The sequence below is a fragment of the Pyrus communis genome, chromosome 1, assembly GCF_963583255.1.
Source record: "Pyrus communis chromosome 1, drPyrComm1.1, whole genome shotgun sequence".
NCBI classification, from domain to species: domain Eukaryota; kingdom Viridiplantae; phylum Streptophyta; class Magnoliopsida; order Rosales; family Rosaceae; genus Pyrus; species Pyrus communis.
In genome coordinates this window covers 34,039,695-34,054,555 of record NC_084803.1, presented here as the reverse complement: position 1 = coordinate 34,054,555, position 14,861 = coordinate 34,039,695, and the positions used below count along the sequence as shown (strand labels likewise).

General features: G+C 38.3%; 1 protein-coding gene across 1 annotated transcript; it reads right to left on the bottom strand.

The window, feature by feature from the left end:
• Nucleotides 1–10,277: 10,277 nt before the first annotated feature.
• LOC137715725 (glycine-rich protein 2-like) lies at nucleotides 10,278–11,244 on the bottom strand. The gene has a single exon (XM_068455070.1). It carries the CDS (start codon nucleotides 11,144–11,146, stop codon nucleotides 10,550–10,552), a length of 597 nt encoding a protein of 198 aa, XP_068311171.1. The 5' UTR covers nucleotides 11,147–11,244; the 3' UTR covers nucleotides 10,278–10,549.
• Nucleotides 11,245–14,861: the final 3,617 nt, after the last annotated feature.

Genomic DNA, 14,861 nt, shown 5'->3' with positions numbered 1-14,861 from the left:
ATTAGAATGCACGCGTGAAATTACATTATTGCCCCTAGTTCGTTTTTATCACGTTTTTGGTTGTTTGTGTGGTGTGGCATGTGTTGGACCACACACACACACACACACACACACACACTGTCACACTCTCACTCTCCCTCTGTCCTTGTCCCATGTCTCTCTCTCCCTTCCTTCTTCTTCTTCCTTCGACGTATGGACAAACCCATAACCCACCAAATTCTCACAGATTGAAGAAACTAAGGGTACCATTGGACTCGTGAGGTCGAGACGAGCGCAGCCATACCATTTTAAGGTAGGAACTCTAACGTTTTCACGTCGTTTCGACAATGGCAGTTTTGAGCACTGTTCATGCAAGATTAATCTAGTTAGTTTTTAGACTTTTGAAGCTGGTAGATGTGTTGGTGAGGTCCCAAGGAGCTTGGGAGTGCATCGTTGGACGGATTTGGACGTCGGAACCAAGAACTGTAAGTTTGGCCAAATTTTCATGTTTTTGAAAAGTTTGTTTCCGTTGTTTTTAGGCCCTAAAACTTGTCCAACGTGGTAGATTATGATTAGGGCTTCATTTTGGTATAATGTACGTGAAAAATGGATGAAAAACGAAGGAGAATAGTGAGTTTTAAGTTTCCCAGTTTTTCCGGTGATCGGAGTCCGGCGAGGGTAGGCCGGAGAAGAAACAGGAATATTCCGTTAAGTTTAACGGAATATTCCTAACGGCAGTAACGGTATCCAGTTAAGTTTAACAGAATATTCTGGAATTTTAACGGAATATTCCTGACGGCGTCAGTTGACACCGTCAGTGTGCATGGCACGTGGCCGCGCGTGGGGGCGCGTAGAACCGTGCCTATTTTGGCGCATGGGGGCGCGTGAGGGGTCCAAAAATTATTTTAAAAATATGGTTGTGATCCTGAGGTTGTGTAGAGCACGTTGGTATATTCATTTGTCCATTTTGAGCAATGTATGAGAAGTTATTACGAGAAGTTGGGTATGTGCTTTAAAGTTAACGTTTTTATAGCTTTTTCGCATATAGGTGACACGTACCCCGAGGACGAGCGTGCACACGCGAGGCAGGGGGGCTACGACCCTTCTACATACCAGTGAGTGGGCTTTTGGTTTTCCGTATATACCTATATACTATATTTTCCCAGAACTTGAATAAATGTTTATTCATTATGCCATGCATTACATTATCGTTTTTCGTGCATCGTTGAGTACGTTATTAGTTGCATATATTTATACATATGCATATTGGGTGCTGTGGACGCATAGGTAAGTGCCAGGTAAGCGTTATTCACGTTTATGTTTCAGTAATGGTTTGAGATAGTTAGAGAGCTCATAACCTGCACCCCCGGTGTTAGTGCTCCCGCCCGTGGCCAGGGCACAGTCCTTCACGTGATGTTCACCTCCCGCACCTTATACTCACCTTGGATTTAAGGTAGGTGCACAGTCCTGTCGTACAGACCACTTTAGGTGGTTCCGACTCGTAGGTGACCCGCGATTATTCGCCCAGTCTTCACGTGATCGTAGCACTTATTTACACCCAGGCCTGTCGTACAGACCACTTTAGGTGGTTCCGACTCATGGGCAGGTTTAGATATTGAGATTGAGATTTGAGCTCTAAATGCAGCCGTACAGGTCACGTTAGGTGACTCCGGCTGCCAGATTACATGATATTGATATGTTTATACCTGGGCACATGCATATCATTATGAGATTTTGGCATGGCATATTATTTGAGCATGTTTGGCATATGTATTATGTGTATATATCTTCTGGGAAGTATACAGGTTTTACGGCGAGGGGTTAGAAAGTATTTTATAAATGGTTTTCGAAAGCTTTGTTTTTGCCCACTCACGCTTTTGTTTTGCGCCTCTCCAGGTTCTAGTTGATTAGCAGTTCGGTGGTTTTCCCAGAGGATTCTCCCGGTTTTCTGACAGATACTCACCAGCGTAGGGTCACCTTCGGGTGTACTTTTATCGCAACTTTTCCTTTGGACTGTTATAGACCTGCTCTGATTTTGTATTTCACTTACTAGCACTTGTCTTAACACTTTGTATGCTAGTTTTTAATTTATTCGTACTTTTATATTACTACTTAATTAGCTTCCGCACGTGCACATGGCTACGTCACCTTCGTGTGACGGCCAGCACGCTCCGATCTCGGTCGGGGTGTGTCACTATGTGAATACAATGAATGAATTTGATCTTCAATTTAAAATATTTACACTAGTGGATACTATAAAATCTTATGTTATACTTAATGAAAGTATAAATAAACTCTTAAGTGTTAGTGAATCTATCATTTTGATGGGATACGCGTTCTACAAAATTAATTTCAACGATTCAACCGTCAAAGTTGTTTGTATATATTTCAAGATTGTATACGCTAAAAATCGCAAAAAAAGAAACATTTAGAGATCAAGTAAAGGGACAAAACCTTTCGACGGTTATAAATGAAAAATCACGATTTAACGGTTATTTTAACTCCGATTTTGATGATTTTTTTATAGCTACACTCCTTGACCCTATACAAATACAATGACTAAACTCGATCTTCAATTTAAAATATTTACACAAGTGGATACCACAAAATCTTATGTTATGTTTAATGAAAGTATGAATAAATTCTTAAGTGTTAGTGAATCTATTGTTTTGATGGGATATGCATACTATGAAACTAGTTTTAACGATCCAACCGTCAAACATGTTTGTATATACTTTGAGATCGCATACGCCAAAAATTTCAAAAAACAAACGTTCAGAGATCAAGTAATGGGACAAAACTTTTTGACGGTTATCAATGAAAAATCACGATTTAACGGTTATTTTAACTCTGATTTTGATGATTTTTTACAGTTACAGTCCTTGACCCTATATGAATACAATGAATGAATTCGATCTTCAATTTAAAATATTTACCCTAGTAAATACCACAAAATCTTATGTTATACTTAATGAAAGTATAAATAAACTCCAAGTCTTAATGAATCTATCGTTTTGATGGGATACACATTCTACGAAAATAATTTCAATGATCCAACCGTCAAACTTGTTTGTATATACTTCAAGATTGCATACGCCAAAAATCGCAAAAACCAAACATTCAGAGATGAATTCGATCTTCAATTTAAAATATTTACACTATTGATACCACAAAATCTTATGTCATGATAATCGATGAAAATTGAGGATTTTGTAAAAGGAATAACATGCAAGCTCTGAGTTCCATTGGCAAGGTTTAAACTTTTGAGAAAGGCTTCACAACCTTGAAAACAAAAACTTTTTCATTTTGCATATCCTTGCACATTGAATATTTTGTACTAGATTAGTAGTGTATGAATGTTTGTTTATTAGACTCTTATTTTCAAGTGTAGATGTAGTGCTTAAATGATAAATGTGTTTTAATGTTTTGAAGTAATATTTCTGTGGCAATGTGTGGTATGTGCAAATTTAAGAAAAAAAAACATTTTTCTTAACGGGTCATAGCGGGTCATAACGGGTCTGGTCACTTTACCTGTTGGGTAAAGTGACCCGACCTGTTAAGATAACGGGTGTGACACGACATGACCCGTTAAGATAACAGGTGTTACACGAAAACGACACGAACACGACAGACACGACCCGTTTGCCAGGCCTAGTGAGGCATCCATTTGGGCCGTTGGACAATTGATCAATTAGCACCCTTTGTTTCATACATGATTCACTAGTAAGTAGTAAGGAACTCATTTCATATTTGCACGAGCTGCAGATATATTTTCAGACATCTATTAATCCCTCTCCTCTTCGATCACATTACCAAAGATGGACACAATATTTGACCTAATTACACAAACTTCCTCTACATTTCTGCTTATTATGAATCACCATTCACTAGCGCTCGGCGTATCCCTCTTCAACGTCTCCTGTAAGAGTAGCTAGCAACAAATCCTGTTCCCTTTATACGATCATAAAGATCACGAAGAATCAAATTGTTCACGATCACGTCCAGGTCACGCCTTCTTTCCATCCTAGTAAAAAGGCACTAAAGATCACAAAGAAAAATAAGAATCATAGGAGGCATTAAAGATCATTCTGATTTACCAAGCGTCAAAATCAACAAACTCAAACTGGATGCGTAATAGGAATATGGCTGTAGTAGGCGCATGAAGAATTAGACAGATCCACACCCATTTTCCCTTAATGTCTTAGTTCGCATCAACAATAAGTGAAACTTCAAGAATATTTCATCGCTGAACTCCATTGGATGATCGATAAAAAAGGTATTGTTAATAAGAATAGCTAACATCAAAACACTATTCTGTTCTCAATACGAAAGGTGACTTCCATCAGTCAGCAAAATTTTCGTTCGGATTATTTTTGGAGGTAGTTTTCATTCAAGCTGTGGAGCTGTGGAGTTAAAATGGATAAAAAAGACAATGAGATGCGAAGTTTCAGTAACACTTGTTAGCGACTACGAAAAATGCAGATTACTCAGATAAGAAGAAGAAGAAGAAAAGAAGCAAGGAATTTCGAACAAAAAACACAGAGAATGTTACTTTGCAACTTCTTTCATATATCTTAGAATCTGCTCACTGAGCATGTGAGCTCACATACCAACAAAATAACTGTTGGAGGGGAGGGAGAGAGAGAGAGAGAGAGAGAGAGATCCTCAATTCAATCTCAACCATCCATTTATACACTATTTAGATTAAGACACTTGTCCACTATCAAGCCCTATAAGACTTAAGTAGCACATTAGAATTTGATCACTCAATCTTAGCCTATAAGCTAAGACACAACACTAAGTAACCTTGTAATCCTCTTTGATCAATTCATCAATTTACACATTAACACTCCCTCTAAATTGTGAACTGATCTTACTCCCAATTGCTCTCTGAGATGATAAAATTGTTCCTTGGCCAGTGCCTTTGTGAATATGTCTGCTACTTGGTCTTTGGTTGGACAATACATTAAATCAATGATTCCATTTTGCAAAGCCTCCTTGATAAAATGATACCTTCGGTTGATGTGCTTAGTTTTCTGGTGAAAAATGGGATTCTTAGTGATTGCAATAGCAAAGGTGCTATCACAATTCAAAGGTGTTGCTACAGTCTGTGTTTCACCAAAATCCTCCAACACAAACCTTAGCCAAGTTGCTTGTGCAGTAGCTTCTGCTGCACTGATGTACTCTGCTTTAGCCGTGGATAATGCAACACAATGTTGCTTGACTAAGGACCAAGAAAATACTCCACTTCCAAAGGTAAATGCATATCCTGAAGTGTTTCTCATATCATCTTCGGATCCACTCCAGTCATTGTCACATAATCCAAATGACATGGCACCTTGACCTTTCTTGTACTCCAAACCATAGTTTAAGGTTCCTTGTATGTACCTCAACACCCTTTTTGCAGTTCCATAATGCTTATTAGTTGAGCAATGCATAAACCTTGCTAATAAGCAAGAAGCATACATGATATCTGGCCTAGTTGCAGTAAGATACAACAAACTGCCAACAATTTTTCTGAACTGTGCTACATCAACAGCTCTATTATCATTATCCTTTCTCAGTTTATCACTTGGAACAAGTGGAATACTAATAGGTTTACAATCCTGTAATCCAAATTTCTTAAGTAGCGAAGTAGCATACTTCTTTTGATGAATGAAAATGCTGCTTTCAGTTTGCATAACCCCCATTCCAAGAAAATGGTGCAGCAAACGCAAATCTGTCATTTCATACTTATGCATCATATCAGCCTTGAATTCTTCTATCATTTCAATATTACTGCCAGTATAAATGATATCATCAACATGAATTGACACAATGAGTATTCCTTTACCCTTATTTCCTTTTGTATACAAAGTTACTTCATTACCACTCTTCTTGAAACCACACTCTTCAAAATGAGCATCAATTTCACTGTACCAAGCCCTTGGTGCTTGTTTCAGTCCATAAAAAAGCTCTATGCAACTTGTACACCTTGTCTTCTTCCCCTTGTACAATAAATCCATTTGGTTGATCCACATACACCTATTCTTGGTGTACACCATTCAAGAAAGCAGACTTAACATCTAGTTGAAATAGCTGCCAATTGTTCTTTGCAGCTAGAGCAAATGTCTCGTAGTAATCCACACCAGGCTTTTGTGCATATCCCTTGGTTACTAACCTTGCTTTGTGTTTCTGCATAGATCCATCTAAATTCAGCTTTGTCTTGTATACCCATTTTACCCCAACCATTGGCTTGTCAAGTGGTCTATTCACCAAGTTCCAGGTCTGATTTTTCTTTATCATATTAATTTCATCTTGCATTGCAACCTTCCAAGCTTCATCTTGTGGGATTTTTCTTTATCATATTAATTTCATCTTGCATTGCAACCTTCCAAGCTTCATCTTGTGCAGCCTCATCAAAGCTTTCAGGTTCAACAATGCACAGATTACAATGTTCATATAACTCACTCAGATTTCTCTATTTCAAAGGAGTTAAGTCAAATGCTTCAGTTTCCACAGAATGTATTTGTACACTTGCACCCTAAGCACTTGATCTTTCACAAGAAATAGGAGATGATATCTTATCTAACTTCACTAACATTTGTTTCTTTAAACTCAGGTGGAACTAGAGGAACACAGATTTCCCCCACTTTGTTTTCATCCCAATCTCACTTCCCATTCTCATCAAACACCACATCTCTAGACACAATCACCTTCATTGTGGTTGAATTTAGAATTCTATATCCTTTTTCACAAGCTCCATATCCAATAAAGACTCATTTTACACTTGATGCTTCCAGTTTATGTCTCAAATCTCCAGGTATTAGAGAATAACATACAGCTCCAAATACCTTGAGATGTTTAATCCCTGGTCTTCTTCCATTATAGGCTTCAAATGCTGTAACACAGTCTAATGCACTTGTAAGACATCTGTTCAATAAGTAGACTGCAGTGTTGATTGCCTCTCCCAATAGTTTGTAGGGTAGTCATTCCTCATGCAGCATGCTTTTAGCTATTTCCACTATTTTTCTATTCTTTCTTTCTGCAACTCTGTTTTGCTGTGGAGTATAGGGCATAGTGAGTTGTCTTTCCATCTTAATTGATTCATAAAATGCATTAAACTCAGTGGAAGTGAATTCTACACCTCTATCACTTCTCAATTTCTTCAACGAGTAACCACATTGCAGTTTAGCCATTGCTCTAAACTTTTTGAATATCCCAAACAACTCTGATTTATTCCTCATAAAATAGATCCAACACATCCGTGAATATCAATGAATGTGAGGAAGTATCTGTTCCCACTTGTGCTTGAAACCTTTATAGGTCCACATACATCAGAATGTATCAGCTTCAATGGTTCCTGTGCTCTCCTTGGAAAATGGCTCCCTAAGATGCTTCCCAAGTACACAACTTGACATACACCATCACTATCTTAGGCATCCCCAATACCATTCCTTGACTCTGTAATAACTTGAGGCACCTGAAATTTAGGTGCCAATATCTTTTGTGCCATATCTTTGCATCTTCTTGCACATTTCTTGTCAATGCTAGTTCTTTGTTGGTATTGAGAATCAAAGGAAAACACCTATTTCCCTTCTATTTCACACTAACCACAAGATTTCTTAGAGACCTATCATCAAACACATCCACTTTATAATCTCCAAACAACAGAAAATAACCATGCTCTGTCATTTGTCCTACATTGAGTAAGTTTTCTGCAAGACTAGGTACAAGCATTACTTCTCTTATGTATCTTTTGCCTTTCATTCATATCCACTATCTATGTACCATTCATCACTTATCTTCTTCATTTCCCCAGAATGGTTAGCATAAAATAGATTTCTAGTTTCCTCTACCTGATTAACAAAATTCACTTGTTGCACAACCTTGTTTGTATTGCAGTATCTTGCAATATGACCAATTTTGCTACACTTGTGACACTTGAATTTGTTCTTTACCCAACATTCCCCATAGTGTAATCTATCACAGAATTTACACTTATCTCCATTCTTATTTGCATCATTCTTCACAGGAAAACTAGCCTTATTACCCTAATCAGCCTTGTTTCCCCACTGTTTCCCTTTTGGCTTAAAATTCTTCTGGTGTTTCCTACTGTTTGTCTAATCATTAAACCTGTTTGATTTCGGTGTAATATTCAAACTAGCAAATGCCTTCTCCATACTACTTTCCCCATGTCTATCAAGTCTTTGTTCATAACCCTTCAAGATAGCAACTACATCCTATGCATGTATGGTGTCTAAGTCCTTAGTATTCTCTATCACAGGTGCAATACTATCATATGACTTAGGTAGATTGATTAATAACTTCTGAAAAATTATTTGATTACTCAGATCTTCATTATAGCTTCTCATTTGATTAATCAGATCAAACAGTTTAACAATATACACACAGAGAGAATCATTATCATTCATGCGAGTATATTCAAAATCTCGCCTAAGACCTTAAAGTTTCACATATCTTACTTGCTTATCACCAACAAATTCTTGTTTCAAAATGTCCCACGCAGCCTTTGCACTTTCCTGTGTTGCAATCTTTGGGAAAATTTGATCTGAAACGGCACCTTGGATGATTCCAAGTTCTCTAGCATCCTTGACCACATTCTCATGCATCAGCTTCTTCTCTGTCTCCGTGAGCTCCTCATTCTTCTTCATCAGAGTTTCGTACCCATTTTTAACCAGACCCCACAGTTTGTGTGAACGGAAAATGGTCTTCATTTTGATTTGCTAGAAATCAAAATTCTCGCCATTGAAGACTGGCGCTCTAAGTTCTCATCCTCTAGATCTAGCCATGTTAGACTCGATCACTGATATGAGCTTGAATCACTGCAATAATCTTGTTGCTGTGAATCTGAGCTTAACCCTAACAAACACGACGCCCATAAATTTAGACCCAACCTGGCTTTGAGGCCATGTTAGTGACTAAGAAAAATGCAGATTACTCAGATAAGAAGAAGAAGAAAAGAAGCAAGGAATTTCGAACAAAAAACGCAGAGAATGTTACTCTGCAACTTCTTTCATATATCTCAGAATGTGCTCACTGAGCATGTGAGCTCACATACCAACAAAATAACCATCGGAGGAGAGAGAGAGAGAGATCCTCAATTCAATCTCAACCATCCATTTATACACCATTTAGATTAAGACACTTGTCCACTATCAAGCCCTATAAGACTTAACTAGCACATTACAATTTGATCACTCAATCTCAGCCTATAAGCTAAGACACAACACTAAGTAACCTTGTAATCCTCTTTGATCAATTCATCAATTTACACATTAACAACACTTGCAGGTGCATCTTCACGATAAGTAGCTCTAGAAGGGCATCAGCAAGTACATACATTAGCACAAGCTCTTTGACGGATGATCGAAAATGTTCTTGAAGTTTGTTATCGTGATCAGATCATCATAACTATGTACCTACCATGCAGCTTGAACATTCGACTTGAACCTACGAATACCAAGTTATCGCAGCAAATAGCCTTTCACTTACACACCCTACTCTGATAGATATACACACATGGAATTGTGGATACATCTCTGTGTCCGTTTAAAAAAAAAGGGACAGTGAATGTTCAATGCGAAGGAAAATGACGTGTCATGAAATATTAAGATTTTGAGATGAACAAGGACACTTGAGGCAATCACTTAAAGTGATGTTGATCATGCCGAAAAGGGAAAAATCTAATCTCGACTCGTCAAATATTAACCTCTCATGGATTATCAACTAGGATAAGTGGTTCTTATTCTTTCCAAAGGAAGCGGATGAAATGAATTAATGAGCATGTTGTTGGTCCGCCCTTCCGCTACCATTCAATTGATGATAACTCAATAGAACAGCTAAACCATAAAATCGTCCTCCAACGACAAAATTTGAGCAGCGACCACAACATCCACAACAATTCAAAGGATGAGATATTATATCCGCAACTACTAGCCAGAAAAATGAGAAGGCCGTGATAACAGTTAAACGTCCCTTTCAAAAGGAGGGCCAATTTTTGTTGTTAAGACTTAATATAGAGATATCCTAGCGGAACATAGATAAAATCAGTACGTGGTGTCAAACTACGAATACTCAAATGCATCAAACCTATAGACATCCAACACTGATAACATTGTTGATACACTCTCTAATGTGACTCGTACCATTGTATATGCGACTTGCCTAAAGAGTGCAGCCAATTTTGTGTCTAAATAACATTGCTCCAAGTATAATCTATAAGGTCCAACAAAAATCCAGTTCAACACTAATCAAAGAACGAAAAACGAAAACTAATTCAAACACTAAACGAATGCAAGTGGTAAATGACACCAAAACATGATCATTAATTTCAGCCTTCACAGGTTCCATATTTGAACAACAAGAATAGATATAAAAATTGAGGAACCCAAAATAATGAATGGGAGAAGGAGAAACAAACTACCATCTAATCTAATATATGCAGAACAATCACCCAAGTCATGCAAAACTCAACAAAATTACCCAAGAAGAAGCAACGATTCGTGAAAAAAGCAATCTCCAACCACACAAAAGCGCGGGAAACCACAGGAATTCGCACACCAAATCATCATTTCTGATCATTGGGACATTCCCTTGCCAAATGCCCTTCCTCTCCACAATTATAACATTCACCACCACGCCTGCCGCCGCCTCTACCACCATATCCCCGACCACCGCGTCCACCGCCGCCAAATTTCGGGACGCCAGTCACACCACCACTCTGAGTACAGTCCCTTGCCAAATGTCCAATACCACCGCAGTTGTAGCACTCACCGCCGCCGCCCCCACGACCTCCGCCGTAGCCGCCACGCCTTCCGCCGCCTCTCGCTACATTATACCCTCCAGGGTCTCCACCAAACCTTCCATAACCGCCTCCGCCAACTCTCCCTCCATATCCACCACGACCGCGGCCGCGGTCAAAGCCGGGACGGCGGGATCGAGTGATATTTCCAACGACGTCGATGGCTTTGGTGCGTCCGTCCTCACTGAAATCTACAAGGAACTCGACGATCTGGCCCTCCGAGAGGGTCCGGAAGCCGTCGGATTGGATCGAGGTCTGGTGGACGAAGAGATCCTCACCGCCGTCGTCGGGAGCTATGAAGCCGAACCCCTTATGCGCGCTGAACCACTTGACCGTGCCCGTGGATTTCGCGGCGTCAGCCATGGAGGAGTAGGATCTAGAAGCTTCTTATGTTATTAAATGTTTTTCAGTTAGCAGCGGTGGAGTGGACTAACTGTCCTGTAACAGACTCCCTCAGCCTCTTCTCTCCTTCGCCGCTGCTTTTTCAGTGTTGAGTGGGAATTAAGGAAAGTTGAGTGTGGGATCCACTTGGTTACATCCAATGGTTGGTTGCCTCTTGGCGAAAGGACTTGAGCGTCCACGGGGTTTTATCCGATTATCCATTTAGTTTGCCACATCAATTTGTTTGGACAGAAGAAAGAACGAGGATCCTTTTCACATCCTGAGGATTCTGTCATTCAATCGTATCCGTTCATTGTAAATCATGCAATCAGTTTTTATCAAATACTATTTGTATTTAATTTTAAATAAAATTTTTAAAATGATTTCTGACTGTACGATGTACGATGAATGGACACGCTATCCTCATAAAGAGGATCCAGAGAGGATCCCCATTCTAGAAGAATCAGGTGGGATGACCAGGATTAGATTTAGACTTGAAAATTTCTCACACGACTTGTTAACACAACCGACTAACACAAAAATAGCGAATTTTAAGTTAATACATTAACTAATTGTGTTTTTATCGGGTCACCCATTAATACAAGTTTGTATGCAAGTAACCTATTTTAACTCATTAGTTTGGTGATTTTAACTACAAAAAGAAAAAAAAAAAAAACAAATTTACTATAATAGAAATAGGATTTAATCTAACTTACCGTTTGTTTTCTATGCTTAGTTTATGTAGAAGAGGGTGCTAATGTGGAAAGTCTTACTGAAAACATCATCAATCTAACTCTTGAAGACCAGTACTAATTTCTTTGGTGATTGATGAAAATTGAAAGGTTTTACTGTTAAAAAACAACGTGCAAGTTTTCAGTCTCATTGACAATATTTTGACTTTCAAGAAAGCTCCACAACCTTGAAACTTTAACATCCCACATCGCCCAGGGATGTGATCCTTATATGTATATTCCCATCTCTACCTAGCACGAGGCCTTTTGGGAGCTCATTGGCTTTGGGTTCCATCGAAATTCCGAAGTTAAGCGAGTAGCGCGCGAGAGCATTCCCATGATGGGTGACCCACTGGGAAGTTCTCGTATTAGTTCCCAGAAACAAAACCGTGAGGGTGTGGTCGAGCCCAAAGCGGACAATATTACGGTGGAGTCGAGCCCGGGATGTGACAATTTGGTATCAAAGCCTAACCCTGGCAGTGGTGTGCCGACGAGGACGTCGGGCCCCTAAGGGGGGTGGATTGTAACATTCCACATTGCCCAGGGATGTGATCCTTATATTTATATTCCCATCTCTACTTAGCACGAGACTTTTTGGGAGCTTACTGGCTTCGGGTTCCATCGGAACTCCAAAGTTAAGCGAGTAGCGCGCGAGAGCATTCCCATGATGGGTGACCCACTGGAAAGTTCTCGTGTGAGTTCCCAGAAAGAAAACCGTGAGGGCATGGTTGGGGCCCAAAGCGGACAATATCGTGCTACGGTGGAGTCGAGCCCGGGATGTGGTGGGGGCCCAGGCCAAGATGTGACAAAAACTATGTTCATTTTTTAATTTGCACATCCTTGTAAATTTAATATTTTGTGTACTAATGTTTTTTTTTATTAGACTCTTATTTTGAGGTATATATATAATAATTGAAAGACAAATGTATTTTTTTGTTTTGAAGTAAAAATTTATGTGACAATATGGTATGTAGATAATAATTTAGTATGACGTTCTTCATTTGATTAGTTATTGAAGTAAAATATATTTTCTTTAATTGGTAATGGATTGGGTTATATTACCCATCAGTTTAATGAGTCGAGTTCGGGTCAGGTCATATAACCCGTTCATTTTAACGGATTTGACATGACACAATTCGTTAAGGTATCAAAATGTCACGAAACTACGATACGAACACGGAAAACAAGACATGATCACCAAGTCTAAGCAGGATGGCTAACTTTGGTACTACCGTCTATGGTCCAACTTTTCAATACATAGAAAATTATCTATATTATAGAGTGAGGGAGTGGAGTAAACTTCCACAATGAGCTAGTTATAATAATTTGGTTCAAATTTGTTTTTGCCAAAAACCGAATCTAAGACCTCTAACTTGTAAATAAAAATTAATATAGACCGTAATACTAAATGCCCCCATAGAGTCCAACTTAGATAAGAAAATCCAATTTCAATTGATTTCGGGAGAAAATTTTCAAATGTCTATCCAATTTAATTTGGCAATTCAATAAATGTTAAATAGTAATTAGAATGTATTTGAATATTCTAGAAACCAATTTGAAAATTTGGAACTTAGCTACTCTGTTTCATACATTTATTTGTTATACAAAATGTTTGAGTGAATATTTAATGTTGGGCTTAGTGAGAGTGGAGGCCTAAAAACACAAAAACCAAATGGACGATTGGGCTCGAACATACAAGGCAACAACCCAAGAAGAATTAAAAATCATTTTTGCCAAGGAATAGGCAATAGGCCTAAGAGAGAAGTGACACTCAGAAGGGTATCTCACCCCAGCAAAAAGTACTTTTCGAGGGTATGGATGGGTAAATAAGTGGTGACTTACCACGTTTCGGAGGACATCACCAAAAGTCAAAGCTTGAACAGTCGGGCTAAAATGTCTATAAAAGCAGCAAGGGATCCTTGATGCGAGATTTACTTGACACTCAAATTAAACCCTCGTTTGACAATTGTAGTAGAATGGATAAGTGAGGGATCGTTCTAGACCGGGGATTAGGAGGGCTTGCTAAAACCTTCTAAATTGACTTAAAAACATAAAAACTAACTTTTAAAACACTAAGACAAACTAAAAGAATCAAAACAAGTTTAAAAGACTCCAAATACTCAAAAACATAAAATAAGACAAATCAAATGAATAAGACTTAACAAAATAAGAGGGGTGATTGTGGTTGGACGAGATTAAATTAAATGGACAAATTGTAATTAAAGGCAAAACGTAAATATGAATGTGATGAAAATATGGATGATGGAATAGCCAAGGGGTTCTTCTCACACATGTTACACTTGCATACAATATTGATTCTCAGTTGGTCTTTCGATAAGTTGTGAAACTCAATGCTCCAAGTTAATTAGGTCCGCTTAGATTAACTTTCAGATTTCCCTAAATTCGTTGGATTGAATGGAATACGCATTACAACCAAATTATTCTTAATCAAAGTCCCTAACTATGGAATACGCATGATAGAGACATTCAACAAAGATCATTAAGTTCAATGAAAATTATAAGTGTTGACGAGGCATTCGTTACTATGGAATACGCATGAAACTTATGCCAAGAATTCGTTTAACGCGATTGTTTATAAGCAACCTCCACTACTTGTGAATATAAGTTCATAACGATTAGGTGAAACTCACTTATATTCTAGCGTCATATTCATGCATGAAAATTAAGCTTGCAATCTCAATGAACATACATAAATAAGTTATCAATCAAACAGTTAAACGAATTGAATCCACAACTTATGAAATTCCAACCAAAAGTAATCAATTCATATTGCAAATATAAACATAGTTTCGAATCACCCCCTAGCTAAAGGGGGTTTAGTTCCTCATAACTTTGAAATCAAAGAAACCCCTAAACATTCCAACAACTCAAACTTGAATTGTATGAACGTTTAGGCACTCTTCTCTTCCATTCTCATACGTACAAAACAAAGAGAATTAAATTTA